The sequence below is a fragment of the Crotalus tigris genome, unplaced genomic scaffold (assembly GCF_016545835.1).
Source record: "Crotalus tigris isolate CLP2741 ecotype Arizona unplaced genomic scaffold, ASM1654583v1 scf7180000018340.3345759, whole genome shotgun sequence".
Lineage (NCBI taxonomy): Eukaryota > Metazoa > Chordata > Lepidosauria > Squamata > Viperidae > Crotalus > Crotalus tigris.
This window is the reverse complement of record NW_024096953.1, coordinates 2,681,516-2,695,877: the sequence shown is the minus strand read 5'-3', so window position 1 is coordinate 2,695,877 and position 14,362 is coordinate 2,681,516. Positions and strand designations below refer to the sequence as shown.

The following is a 14,362-nucleotide window of genomic DNA, read 5'->3' as shown; positions in this document are numbered from 1 at the left end:
ATGTAATATTGAAACTTTTCTATCTCAAGAAGTTAAAAAAAAAAGACCTGATTAAACAATTTTATTTACTGCAAGAGACCACATTTTGCTATTTGACACAATGTACTAAGTCTGGGATAGGGGAAGAAGGAGCTACTGTATGTAGACTACTGCTAAATTGCAAATATTAGAAGACTTATGAGGATAATCTTAAAGCGCAGATAGCACTTGGCACCTAAACTATCAAAAAGGAAATGGGCTATGAAACAGCTAATCAGTTATTTTTATCAGCTATAACTTTAGCTGACCAGTAAGTTCATGTTGTTCTGTTTAGTACAAGCAAGGGTATAAAGCATCCAAAATGTCACATTATTCTGTTCTAATTCTACAAATCCTTCCTTAGGAACTATGTAAAACAGTGTTTCTCAACTATAGCAGTTTTAGATGCGTAGACTTCAGAATTCTCCAGCCACCTTTCCTAACTAAAAGAATAATCTGCCTGGAAGATTCTCAAATAATAAGGTGTAGTCTGCATTTTTCTTTTTAAAAATATGCATATTATGACTAAAATTCAAATAACTGTAAGCCACTGCACAACTCCATGCAATCCAATGTGACTCTGGATTTGTTATAAATTGCAGAATAACAACTTGTATATAGTTTAAAAATCTAGAATTCAAAATATAAAGGACAAAGTGCTCCAAGATACTATTACATAAATTTTCCCTAAATAGGCTAACAAAGAAAGGGCACAATGGAATCAAAATAACTATGGATTATTCTTCAGCTTGAGTTTGATCATACTTTCATTAAAAAGCCTCTAAAACCATGAAAACATGTTCTAAAGTATAGAACAAAAATGCTTTTTATTTTTTGTAAAGCCATTTTATGTTCTGAATAGCTCAAAGTGAAGATGATTCACTGACAGCAGCATTATCCCGGAAATCAAAAGCACAGAAAAATCATGTTCCTGCATCAGAAATAATGGGAAATAGAAAATGGCACAAACTACTATCTACGCCATAAATCTAATTACTATATACATCATACATGCATTCTCATGACTTCTAGGAAAACAATACCAAAAATAACCATCTCCTATGAAAAGTTAACAGGTCAGAAAAGCAAGGGCATATTATACTTCATTAGTATTAGTTAATATTTAGTTCAATTAGTTACTTCCAAAGGACAGAATATAAAATCCAACTTTCTCTTAAAGCAATGAAGCTGTACAGTATCATTCCCAGGAGCTAATGAGAATAGTTATTTTAGTATACTATATTAAAGTATACTTTTGTCACAGAACTTCAGCAACCCTAATGATTCCTAACCCAAAACTGTATGATTAAATGGAAGCCAAGTATAAATGCTGTATAGTTACAGATATGCAGCAGTAAGACTTTAAAGAAGAATATCAAAGTTATTTCAAATATTAGAACAGCTATATAGTTAAGATGTTTGATTGTTGATATATCATTCCAGTCTTGATCAATAAAATAAATAATTCATTCTCAAATTTAATTTCAACTGAAAACCGTTATTGAACAACATTCCTATATGGAATTGTGCCACATCCAAAATAAGGGTATTAGAGTTTATATTCTATCTCTGTGAATGATTTATAGTAGTGTACTAATTTAATGCATTATTCACTATCCATAGTTTCTCTTAGTTATTTGCACTAGATTAACCAAGCATCTCTAGTTTAAGATTTAATAGAGACACTTTTATTTTGATTTGAAAATGAATATGAAATATTTTATTAATCATACTTATATGGCCACCCATCCCCCAAGAAGTGACTCTAGGTGGCTAAATTATAGCACATACCAGTGTTTCTCAACCTTGGAGACTTCAACTCCCAGAGCTGTGCTGGCTGGGGAATTCTGGGAGTTGAAGTCCGCAGATCTTAAAAACACTGGCACATATGCTATATTCATTCTCCTTCCTCAGTTTTAACAGACAATTCCTTTAACCACAAAAAACAAGAGGCTCTTCACCAAGTATTAATGTCATAGTAATAATCATATTATAGGCAAGTATTTTCCGATCACATCAAAATGTCTATCATAATCACTGGGATAAAATTAAAAGAGATCCTTAATCATTCAAAATAAAGCTAGAGGAAGGGAAGATGGTTTGGTTGGGCTGCATTCACATTGTGTAGGGACCTAGTACAAGACAGGATAATATCATTATATGAATTACAAGTTTATTAATGACATCATGGCACCCAGAACATCATTTGACTCCTGGCTGTGCAAAAAGATGCTGATAGCTAGCAGCCTTACATTTAAAAATGAAAACATTTTGCACTGACATTGTGTGATTTTGTGAAAAGTGCACCTTCTCAAAAACTCTCCCAGTTTAAACTCTTATTTTTAGGGAGGCGAGGAGCAAAGCGTAAACTTTTAAGTTGTTGCTCAATATTTTAAAGAAAGGAAAAAGAGGAAACTTGGCAAAAACAATTTTATTGCAAATCACATGAACTGGTGAGCTCCCTTCAACAGTCTGATTGACCTAACCATACTTCACCTCTCATTTCTAGTTTAGCTGCAACATTCTTGCTTCAATTCATGCATACGAAATAGGTTATTAGCTAATTATTATTATTACACTAGCTAATTATTTGCTCATTAGGTCCTTGATTATTTTATTTTTAAATGCACTCCATTAGATTTTTTTTAAAAAGCACATTTTAACCAGCATGCCATTTTGCTATTGGCCCCTCAACTTCCACTCAATTTTTAAAAACAAAACTATCCAGCATGATGTTGTAATGATACTTAAAACATTGACCTAAAAGCTTGCCAATGTTCTGTTCAAATTCAGAAATCATTCTTTAGCTTATAACGTGATGATTACATCTTCTATCCTTAGAAAATTTTCTAATTTTGCTGGACCCAATCCCTCAAAATATTTAGGTGGCTTCTTGTTATTTTTAGAATTCTCATTTCAACTGCTACTTTAGTATATTATCTACAGCAGTGGTTCTCAACCTGTGGGTCGGGACCCCATTTGGGGTCGAACGACCATTTCACAGGGGTTGCCAAACAACGCAGTCCGCCATTTTTTTCCCCTTTTCCTTAGCTGTGCTACTCCCTTTTATTCTATTGGCTTTTGAAAGCCAATAGAATAGACTCTTGAATAGAGTCTAATTCTATTGGCTTTCAAAAGCCAATAGGAATTGTCCAGGCTGTCTCTGCCCTGCTGAGCCCGCCAAAAGTCCCATTCTGCAAACGGTGCTGCACCAGTTGAATAGTCCTCGACTTACGACCGGTTAAGTAGTCCTCGACTTACGACCAGTTGGGGGTCATAGCATTAAAAAGGTTGAGAACCACTGATCTACAGCTTTAATACTGAAATAACATTCTAGGCTAATGAATGAGCCAACAATATACAGTATTACTGTCCAAAATATGATATTTGCAACTCTTAGGCATATAATAGTCTAATGCATAAATAGAACCAAGCAACATAAAATAGAAAAAAAAGTTCCATCCATATTATCTAGCTAAAATATATAGAGTAGCTGGCTATAAAGAAGAACAACTGATTTTTCCTCCCATGCCATCCAGCAAGTGAGCAAGCAACTTCAGAGGCATGAGCAGAATCTCCACCAGGAGCAGCTTGATCCACCAGCAAGACTAATTGCATATGTTTAAAAACTGTATAACAATATACAGAAACAGATGTGTAGAAACCATATCCATAAACATTGAAGCTTGCATTCTCCTCAATAATATTGTGCCATCCTAAGAAAGTCCCTGGCTTCTAAAACTTACAGTTGAAAAAAAATTATCTTAACAATCTACAATTTCAATACAAGTGAAAAAGTATTGGCAAATTCCATGTGGGAACTCCTATTTGATTAGGGCGGCTTATAAATATGATAAATAAATTTCCAGGCCACATCATTAGTCCAAGCCCTTTAATGCAGATGCTTATCAAACCTTTCATGGCATCTAAAGTTTGATCTGTAGCCAAATTTCCAGTTCCCTAATAACCCAACTTCCCAGAACCCAACCTACAACTATTTCCTTCTTTCCAGATAAAACAGCAGCCTTCTCCTCGGGATATTCATTCAGCCAAAGAATAAAACAGAATGTAACTGCTTTTGCCTGCACTGATTTCATGTTCCTTTTGCTCTTCCTCACTTCCTTCCCTCGCCTTCTAAATTAAGATCAGCTCCTCAGGACAGGAACCCATTTGCGATTAGCAGCAGTTGCAAAATAACCAATGCAGCCTGCAGTTTTGTATCAATCCCACTACCAGAAGAACTTGAGTTTAGGTTCATATTGAAACCCTAATATTATGACATCCCAGCCAGCCAGCCTATCTAACTTACTGTTTTTCCTACTACTGTACTGTACTTTCTCCTGCAAACTCAACCCAGTATCTCCATTTCTAACAGAATAGCCATGGCTCAAGGTTGAACTGTGGGATTCTCAGATCTCAGAAAGCATTCAGAGCTCCCAAGCCCCCACATCTCCATTACTTACCACCTAATCTGCAGACCTGACCTTTGCAGGCACATGGGATCTCATATCCCTTCCAGTAAGTTTTTTATTACTATGATTGGTTGCACAATCAGCCAGATGTTTAGACTGGATTTGGCATTTTTGTCTACCTATCAAGTCTTTCCCAAGGACCTGAGACAGGTAGTTGCTGTTGCTTAATGATGCAGTGCAGAAGGTCAGTTATTCCAAATCAAGCTGCCTTTTGCAATTGACTGATTGCAACTGTGTCAATGCCACCGATGATGTGCAAGTGGTGCTCCAGATGTTTTGGGGTTGCACCCAAGGCACCTATCACTATTGGTACTCTCTCTACTGTCTTTTGCTTATTATGACAGCCAGTCGCAGTCAGCCAGATGTTCAGGTTGGATTTGGCATATTTATCCACTTATGAGTCCTTCCCAAGGACCCAGGACAGGCAGATATTGTGGTTGGTTGGTGCTAAAGGTATTCTCACAGGATGTCAGCTGTTCCAAGCAAAGCTGCCATTATGCAATTGACTGATAGGGACAGTCGGTCTCACAGTCAGCCAGATGTTCAGGTTGGATTTGGCCCTTTTATCCACCTGAGTCCTTCCCAATATTGGCAGATATTGTCGTTCGATGATATTAAAGGTATGGAGGCAAGTGGTAAGCTGCTCCAAGCAAAGCTGCCTTTTGCAATTGATTGTATTTACTATTATTATTATTCAATGCCTTCCCTACCTCCAAAACTGACAGGAGTCTCTGAAAACCCAGTGAAGCTCCAGAACTGCACCCAAAACCCCCCACACACACGACGTTGCTTCCCTGGCAAGAATTCCCACCATCCCCCTCCGGGGGAGATGGACAGTCCTTCGGTTGCTTGCCCCCTCCTCCACCCCCGGACGCTGCCCTCGCCCCCCCCCGCCTGGCAGCCTTTCCGGGACCACCCCCTGCCAGGGCCCGAGCCTGGCGGGGGGCGAAGGGCGACCCCCCCCAGGCTGCCTCCCCCGCCCCTCCCTCACCTTGTCCATCAGCTTCCAGCACTTCTCCACCATCTTCTTATCCACGGTGCCGGGCTGGTGCGGGCCGAGGTGGTGGTGGTGCGGCTGGAAGGCGTCCTTCATGAGGCCGATGAGGCCCCCGGGGCCCTTTTTCAGCGGGGCCGCCATGGGGTGGGGCAGGAGGCGGCGCCCCCGCCGGGCCCCGCGAACGGGCTGAGGGAGCGCGGGCGGCTGAGGAGGGGGGGGGGGTCCCTTGCCGCGGCGCCCCGGCTCGGGCAGCGGCCGGACTGAGAGGCGAAGCGGCTCCACGAGCGCCGCGGACGCGCCCGACTGACGAAGAAAAGGGAAGTGGGGAGGGGGAGTAAGGGCAGGAAGAGCTGTGGCGCATGCGCGCCAGCGCGAGCCTCTCCGGGCGGAGTCTCCTGATTGGCTGGGCGGAGGGAGAGGAGCGGGGGGGGGAAATAGGGAGGCGAAGGGAGGAGAGCCGAGTGAGGAAGAAAGCGGGAGCTGCGCTAGCCTCCTCGAGGGGCGGCGCGTTGCCATTGGCCGCCCACAACGCCCCCTCCGGCGGGAAAGCCGGTTCTGATTGGTCAAAGGTTTCGAGAACGGCCCTCCCCTCAGAAAAGCCATTCTCTGATTGGTCTGCGCAAGGTAGGGGGCGGGGCGCCCGACCTTTCTCTTCACGTAAGATCGGCGCTGGCTCGCGAGCGGGAGGAAGCTGGGTTTAAATGGCTTGAATCCGGTTATGCTGGCCTTCTCTTTCCTTTTCGAAGGATACCCGAGAATTCAACCCTCCCATTCCAGGCAGGACAAGCGCATCAAGCCTCGCTCTGTCCACGCCCACCCGGCGTCGGATTAGCATAGTCACGCCTCGCCGTGTTTCTTTAAATGTCTTTGGTGCGCCATATAGCCGATCGCGCATGCTCTTTGAGAGCGGACACGGGGGCATGCGTAGTACTGCGAAATGATGCTCGCAGTGCCATGATGAGGTTGGGCAGCCCGGCTTCTGTATCAGAGACTGCAGGGTTGAGCAATCAGTATAGAAAAGTGCAGTTCTGCAACTTACTGGCCTAATGCAGAGCTTCTTCCCTGCGACTCTTATGAAAAATTTATAATGGCAGAAATCAAATTTCTTCTTGTGTTTTAATTCTGAACCAGCTAGCTGGTAACTGGAAGGCACAGCCAAGGACAGAGCAGATGCAATGTGACTTGGTTTTCCTTTCTTAAGATCAGCCTCCTACCCCTTGTTTCTCCAGACTGACTCCCATCATCCCCAGCCAGTGTGGCTTTTGGGCTCCAGATTGGGGAGAGCTGCCTTAAACTCAAATTCTTTGCAAATGTATGGAAATCTGGAGCGTCATGGTGCCTTCTGACAGGGGAGCAGAAAACTGCATGGAAAGCATGAAAGTGGCTGAGAAAACGGAAGTAGAGCAGCAAAAAAGAGAAATGAAGGCATTGGGAGAGGTTTTGGGTGACAAAATATCTTCATTGGCCTTCCTTCGGACAACAAAGAGGAAGTGATCCAAGAGCCAGTTGGGTTTAGAGGCTGTCCTGGGTGAAGAAAATGGAGAAAGATCTGGGCAAAAGAGAGAACTGATCCCACCACTCAAAGGCTCAAGACTTCATTTTTCTCCTGAAGTCCTTCTCAAGATTCTGTATCAGAACAAGGAAGTGAGATGAACGTTTGCGAACTTCGTTGATGAAGGGGCTTGTGACACTGGTGAAAAAGCACCTTATGCAACGGCTTCTCCAGACTGGGACCCCTTTGAGGGACTCCTTTTGGGCAATGCAGCCCTGTGGTGTCTATTCAACCATTCAAAGCATTCAAGAACCCCATTAGATGGCCAATGGAGCAGAGTTTCTCAACCTCAGCAACTTTAAGAAAGGGTGGACTTCAACTCCCAGAATGCTGCAGCCACCAAAATAGCCAATGCAATCCTAGGCTGTAGTAAGAGAGGGATAGAATCAAGATCACATGAAGTGTTTAGTACCTACCACAGCATGAGGCCTTGGTAAGACCATACCTGGAATACTGCATCCAGTTTTGGTCGCCATGATGCAGAAAAGATGTTGAGACTGGAAAGAATGCAGAGAAGAGCAACAAAGACGATTAGGGGACTGGAGGCTAAAATATGTGAAAAACAGTTGCAGGAATTGGATATGTCTAGATAAAGAGAAGGGGTGACACTTTAGCAGTCTTCCAATATCTAAGGGACTGCCACAAAAAAGAGGGGGTCAACCTATTCTCCAAAGCACACGAAGGCAGGACAAGAAGCAAAGGACGGAAACTAATCAAGGAGAGAACCAACCTAGAATTAAGGAGAAACTTCCTAACAGTGAGGACTATTAACCAGTGGAACAGCTTGCCTTCCGAGGTTGTGTGTACTCCATCACTGGAGGTTTTTAAGAAGGGACTAGACAGCCACTTGTTTGAAATGGTATCGGGTCTCCTGCTTGAGCAGAGGGCTGGACTAGAAAACCTTCAGGGTCCCTTCCAACTCTGTTATTCTGTTATCAGGTAACTGAATATGTCATAAGTGAAATCTCCGAGTTCAACCAGGGCATTTCAACCATTTCTTGGTTAAAAAAAACAACCCTGAATTTCTCTGCTTAGTTTATAACTTGAGGATTTCCTGGTGCTCTTCAAGTCTTCCAGATCTGCTGTGGAGAGGACCTTCGGTAGAACCAACACAATGGCCCAAATTATGTGCAGATCTTCAACACTCAGGGCAGAAAATTGGAACAAGCAGAGGGTAAGGAAGTGAATTTTAAAAAATAGGCTAAGGGCTTCAGCCAAGAAGACGGAATCTGGTTCTGCTGTCTTAATTTAATTTGTTGCTTTTTTTCCTCCCCTCCCTGCAAAAAAGGGGAAAAGAAATATTCAAACAAAACATTTGGCCCGAATCTCAAAATCTTTTATTTGCTGATCAGTTCAATGCTACTGTGCACTGAACTCTTTTTTTTTTTGCTAAGCTTTCCTTAGTCACCATGGCAGCCAAGGAGGGCTGTTGCCATGCAACAGAGAAAAAACACAACTCAGATTTCAGGGAGGGACGTGCTAAAATCCTGTCGCTTTTTCAGGCCCTTTGCACATTGGATGCGTCTGCTGTCGCTACAGCAAATGTTTGCAATTTTATGGTGGAAAAAAACTGTTGCCACCTGAAAAGACACCCTCGTTTTTTCTACAAGGTGTGAGACACACATCTGAATTGCTAAACCGGTTGAACTACCAAGGAGTGCAGAGTGTGAATTTCTGCCAAAAATTGGGAGTGTTGCACAGGCTTAGTCTTCCCGAGGATGCCTCTTCCGAAGAAAGGAAAAGTGAAAGAAAGAAAGAAGCAAAAGTCAGCAGCTCTAGGTAAAGTTCGGTGCAGGCAGTTTTTCCTTTATATTCCTTCCATGGAAAGTATTATACAAGAATACAAACCAAACTTCTGCAGAGGGTAGGAGGAAATTAAATCAAAACCAACACGAAACAATTACTTATTTTGTACACTTGGGAGCAAGACTGTTAAAATTTGAAAATCCAACACAAACTGTATACAAAAACACCTAGCTTAGCTTAAAATTATTTTTTCATCATGTGTCACTGAGAAAAAATGGGCTGCATTAATTATACTTAAATTTGTCATTTTCACTTTAAAGGAAGAAAAAATAACATTACAGAAGTTATTAATGTGACTTGTTAAAATATTTTTCTATGTCCAATGTCTTATTCTTCCCATAATGTTGAGCACTGAAATAATAATGCGTAACTCAAAGGAAATGGAATAATATTAACAGTTTTTCCTGCATCCCATCCCTCGTAGTTTGTTAGAAGTTCCCTGGTACTTCAGGCTCCTGTTACTATATGTTTGACTGATGCTGTGATTCTACGAAATGCCTTCTTGGATATGCTGTGTAAGGCTTGTAAGGTTGACTTTTAACTAAATACCAAATATGAGGAATTTCATCCTTCATATTTCTTCAGGATTTGTTCTCATTCTTCCCTTGTTTCCTTCCAGGTGAGGAGAGACACAAAAAGGCATCGCTGGAGGCCGACGCACTTAAGCAGCACTTGGGTGAGGAGAGCATGATAGTTGTGCAAGGATGTGGAAAACCGAGTGAGCAATCGAGGTTGCGTAGCTTTGGGAGGGGAGTAGGATGTGTGGAACTGCATTGCTTTCTGTAATATTCTAAGATCCCCCCTCCCCCGCCATTTGAAAGCCACTTAGGTATACAGGTGTTCCTTGACTTCCCACCATAACTGAGCCTGGAATTGTGGTCATGCCAGTTGTTCAACCCAGCAAGTAAGATGGTCATTAAGTGACTCCATTGTTAATGAATCCATTGTCCCAATAGAGGTTTGTTGGCAGAAATCAGAAGGAAAAAGCAAAACAAATACGGAAACTGCGGTCATATGACTATGAGACGCAGCGAATGGCTGTAAAATGCAAGCTGGTTACTAAACGCCCAAAATGTGATTGTGTGACCTCAAATGAGGGTGACTGTCAGAACTTCAAATCCAGGTCATAAGTAGTAATAAGCAGAAGTCCCTGATAACTTTGAACAGTCACTAAACTACCAATCATAACTCAGGGATGATCTGTAGTGGCGAAGGCATCCAGCTAGAAACGGGGAGATTGCGAATTCTATAGTAGTCTTGCTTTGGGCACAAAGCCAGCTGGATGACCTTGAGCCAGTCGCTTTCTCTCAGCCCTAGGAAGGAGGCAATGGCAAACCACTTCTGAAAAACCTTGCCAAGAAAACAGCAGGGATCTGGCCAGGTAGTCTCTAAGAATTGGACATGGAAAAAAAAGGCACAATAACAAAGCATTTGCAAGAATCCGCCAGTATATACCCCTTAATTTTAATGCATCATGCCAATAGAGGATTCATCATTTTTATTAAGAAACCAGAGACAGAAGATTTTAAGAAAAGAATATATATATATATTTGTCCAGATGTCCCCTACAAAAAATTGAAATCAAGAAGGAGCTTTTTAGATTGCGACTGAAGAGATGGTTACTCCACCTCAAAATGGAACGATTAAAACATCTTCATAATTGGACAGAATTCCCTGAGGAACTGCCTGCAGGTTCGGAAGAAGAGTGGACAGTCTGGAGATGTTTAAACAGACTGCGCACTGGCCTGGCTAAAACTAGAGACCACATGGAAAAATGGGGGTGGGTTTCCTCCCTGAGGACAAAGATATTTACTGTGAATGTGGCACTATTCCAATAACTATCCATCTTTTCCAGTGGAACCGAGATGCACACAGAACAATTTGCTGCTCAGAAATATCTCTGCCATTAATGTGGCCTGGTACTGGATTATAAGTGTACAGATCTATAGTTTATTAAAGCTGTTATTTAAATTTTTTGTAATAATTTCCCCCTTTCTAGTTCCTGAGTTTCAGACATGAGACGGCACCGAATAGTGAAATGGCTGCTTTGTCCTTTTGCCTTGCAGTTCTCCAGAGAGACATGGCCAAACAAGCTATGATTGACAGGGAAGAATTCAGGCAGAGGCTGACAGAACTGGAGAGAGACCTGGAGGAAGCCCAGAAAGACAAAAAGGATATTTATGAAGGTTATTTGGGGGAGGTGGGCGAGACTGCTGCCTTGATCATTGCTTGCAGAAACCAATTCTTTCCTTTCCCAGAAATGGAACTAGCAGTTGGATGGAAGATGCCTTGACAGCTTAGCTCTTTAATTCTTCTGGGGGATCCACTTGATCAAAATGTTTAGGGAAACTTTCCTAAGAAAGCACATCTCCTAAAAGAACATCAAGAAATATATGAAGATTTTTCTGACAATGACTGTTCTAAGAAGTGTCAGTAATATTCTTTAAGGTTGCACAGACTTGGGATTTATTCATTATTACGAAGAAGCCATAACTCATTCTCCACAGTCTAGCTATTGATGTGCATCTTTTCCATTTGTGCCCTCTTTAACTTTTTAGTTAGTCTCAGCTGTGGCAACTTTAAGATGTTTGGAGTTCTGGAACTCCCAGTATCCCCCAGCCAGCAATTCTGGGAGTTGAAGTCCACCCATCTTAAAGTTGCTGTGGTTGAAAAACACTGGTTAAGGGATTAGATTTATGCCCTGCTATACCTCAGTTTCTGTGAATAGACATCAATCATGATCCTGCCCATGAAGCTCATGTTCTAGGACAGGGGTTCTCAACCTTGGCAACTTTAAGACTTGAAGTTGAAGTCCACAAGTTGAAGTCCACAAGTCTTAAAGTTGCCAAGGTTGAGAGCCCCTGTTCTAGGAAAACCTTCAGCTTGGTACATTTCAAAGAGGGGGGGGGATATATTTGCAAGCCACTCATTCCTACTAGTTAGAGGATAGATTTTTGCTGATGGATTTGTGATGTAGAAAATCAATTTATCTTGAGAAGACTCCAAGTCTCTTCTCCCTACATGTCATCACCCAAAAAGAGCTAGAGAAGATAAAACTCAATCAAAATTTCCTTCTGTAGGATGCTTGGCTCTTCTTTGAGACCCCGCTTTGCCTTCAACCCAACCTCTCTGTCTTGTGATCGGAAGGGACCTATCCATTTAGGTTACTGTACACTCAAGCATCACACTTGGGTGCTACCAAAATAGCCTCTAGGAGTCTAGGGGTGACTAAGGGTTTAATCCTCCCCCTGATGCCACTTCCATTTCTTCCCTCCGTTTCAGAGATGATTCGTCAATATCAGCAGTTTCAGCGCCAGACTGACACCCAGATACAGCGTTTGGAAGCTGAAAAGCAGAACCTGCAAGAACAACTTGGTATTTACACAAATGTTTGCCTTACAGAAGGTGACACAGAAGGGCTGTGGCCGTTCAAGGCTGCTGTTTAAAGACTAGGAAGGAATAAAGGAAATAGCTGTACCCACTTTCTTGCATCTTTTAAACATTATTAGCAGTTGGAATAGGAATCTGGAGTTTCTCCCCCGGGATTGTTCTATGTAAACTCTTAGAATATTGACCCTAGCCAAACAAAACTGCAGTTGCAAAATGTTTCCTTTCTGCAGAATTCAGAGCTTCTTCAGGCAGAGCGTCTGTGGGTTTTTTTCTTCTGCTCAGAACAAGATAACAAAAGAGGCCTCCCAATGCACTTTTGTTCAGGGAGAAGGCAGCAGAGATAATAATGTGTGTCCTTCCCAGCTAGTATTAAAGAAGATATTCTGAACCTATTAAAAAAAACAAAAAAAAATTAATAATAATTTGAGGTGAGTGCATCAGATTAGGATATCACCTATAGCAATAAAGTCCAGGTTTTGCCCCATTTGAAAAATAAACCATGCTATTTTTTTTAAATGTACATATTTGAGTTGCACCTGTCAAATTTTCTTAGCAACATTAGGAAAATGATTTATCACTGTTGTTAACTGCAAAAACTTTGAAGGTGCCCAATCTTGGGATAACTTTGGAGTTTCATCTCCGAGTACTGAAGGCAGTGTTTCTCAGCCTTCGCTACTTTAAGTTGTGTGGACTTCAACTCCCAGAATTCCCCAGTCAGTCATATCCTGAGAACCTGCTCCAACATTTGATCCCAGTGTGGACACCATCTAGATGCATGGAGTTGACTAGAACAATGTGTCTCAACCTTAAGCAACTTTTAAGACGTGTGGACTTCAGCTCCCAGAATTCCTCAGCTCTCTTCCACTCTCCCTCACCTTGTTCTCTATTCCCATCCACCTCATTTGTCCTCGGCAGCTGCCTGCCAAAAAAAACTGCAGCGGAGTGAAGAGGACCGAGCAAAGATCTCAGAGGAGAAGGACAAAGCTGTGGCCGAGATGCAGCAGAAGGCCAAGGAGATGGAGAAGGAATGTGAAAGAACCCTGCACGTGAGTCGGGGATGGGAAGGACATGGATTCTGGCCCAGCCAAGAACATAGGGGAGGAGACAATATGTTCAGCCTTGCTCATTACCAAAGTTTCAGGAAAGAGAGAGGGGGGGGAGAGAGAGGTGACTATTCCCACGATTGCTCATGTTAAACTATGCTTGACAGAGTATGTGCTTCTGTGGGTTATAGGTTCCTCTTCAACATGACGACAGTCAAAATTATTGGGCAACGTTCTTCGTCTCATCATCCTATTGAAGCAGAAAAATTGATTTGTTGGTTTGCATTCCCCCCCCCCTTTAAATCCTTATGCCTGAAAAAGCATTCAGTACCACTGAGATCTTTCAGAGTTCTCAGATAACATGAATGCAAACAACCCAGCACGTCCCTCTCTCTCTCTCTCTCTCTCTCTCTCTCTCTCTCTCTCTCTCTCTCTCTCTCTCTCTCTCTCTCTCTCTCTCTCTCTCTCTCTCTCTCTCTTCCTTCTGCCCTTTGGACGTTCCGTCAGAGACCACATCCTGTTTCAGTGCTCTAATCCCTTGACCTGATGCCTTCCCTGTTCTTACTTCCTTTCAATAGGATAGTTTGGATCAGGTGCTTTCCAAGCTACAAACCGCCAAACTGGGCTGGGAGACCGAGGCTGCCCTCATCCATACAGAATATAAGAATATGCTAAAAGAGTTTGGACTGAACCCGCTGGAGATCTGAAGCAGCGTTCAAGCAGAGCTAAGGTCTCTCTCCTTATCCTCCCTGGGGTCTCATATTGCCACAGACATTAAAATGTACTTGTCAAGGTTCTGGCTGACAAATATAACTGAGCAAGCACCATTGTGACCATCCAATCTGTTAATGCAAAACTTTATTGAGTACATCATTTCGGCACAGATGAAAGCAAAAGCAGCTCTGGTTATTTCCCGCTATAATTAAAGTATATATATACCACTATAATTAAAGTATAGAATTCTTCCTCCCCCTATTAGTGCAGATCACATGGTCCAATCAAGTGTCAAAATATTGTAATGAGAAAGTGTCTTCTGTGGGTTTGCAAACACCTGCTGAAACGTCCTTGGTTCACATGGGCTGAC

The 14,362-nt window shown here is 42.3% G+C and overlaps 2 protein-coding genes across 3 annotated transcripts in view; one reads left to right on the top strand and one right to left on the bottom strand.

Moving 5' to 3' along the window:
- Positions 1–5,817, bottom strand: part of CBL (Cbl proto-oncogene) — a 32,105-nt gene extending 26,288 nt beyond the window's left edge. Inside the window, exon 1 of the mRNA XM_039350621.1 lies at positions 5,482–5,817. Within this exon, the coding sequence (XP_039206555.1) occupies positions 5,482–5,628 (147 nt within the window). The 5' untranslated portion in view covers positions 5,629–5,817. The remainder of the gene's footprint in view (positions 1–5,481) is intronic.
- A 2,474-nt stretch (positions 5,818–8,291) lies between these two features.
- Positions 8,292–14,225, top strand: CCDC153 (coiled-coil domain containing 153). 2 transcript variants are annotated; one of them, XM_039350620.1, is made up of 7 exons: positions 8,292–8,818; positions 9,465–9,521; positions 10,912–11,031; positions 12,128–12,220; positions 13,151–13,281; positions 13,470–13,552; positions 13,857–13,997. In XM_039350620.1, exons 1-6 carry the CDS (start codon positions 8,758–8,760, stop codon positions 13,533–13,535), a joined length of 528 nt encoding a protein of 175 aa, XP_039206554.1. In that variant the 5' UTR covers positions 8,292–8,757; the 3' UTR covers positions 13,536–13,552; positions 13,857–13,997. The 2 variants fall into 2 exon arrangements, with proteins under 2 accessions (XP_039206554.1, XP_039206552.1); XM_039350618.1 differs by lacking the exon at positions 13,470–13,552 and having other exon boundaries at positions 8,315–8,818; positions 13,857–14,225.
- Positions 14,226–14,362: the final 137 nt, after the last annotated feature.

Coding starts and splice junctions, on each gene's coding strand:
- CCDC153 (XM_039350618.1), top strand. CDS start 8,758: ATGCCTCTTCCGAAGAAAGGAAAAGTGAAAGAAAGAAAGAAGCAAAAG. Junction 8,819..9,464: donor GCAAAAGTCAGCAGCTCTAG/GTAAAGTTCGGT, acceptor GTTTCCTTCCAG/GTGAGGAGAGACACAAAAAG. Junction 9,522..10,911: donor CGCACTTAAGCAGCACTTGG/GTGAGGAGAGCA, acceptor TTTGCCTTGCAG/TTCTCCAGAGAGACATGGCC.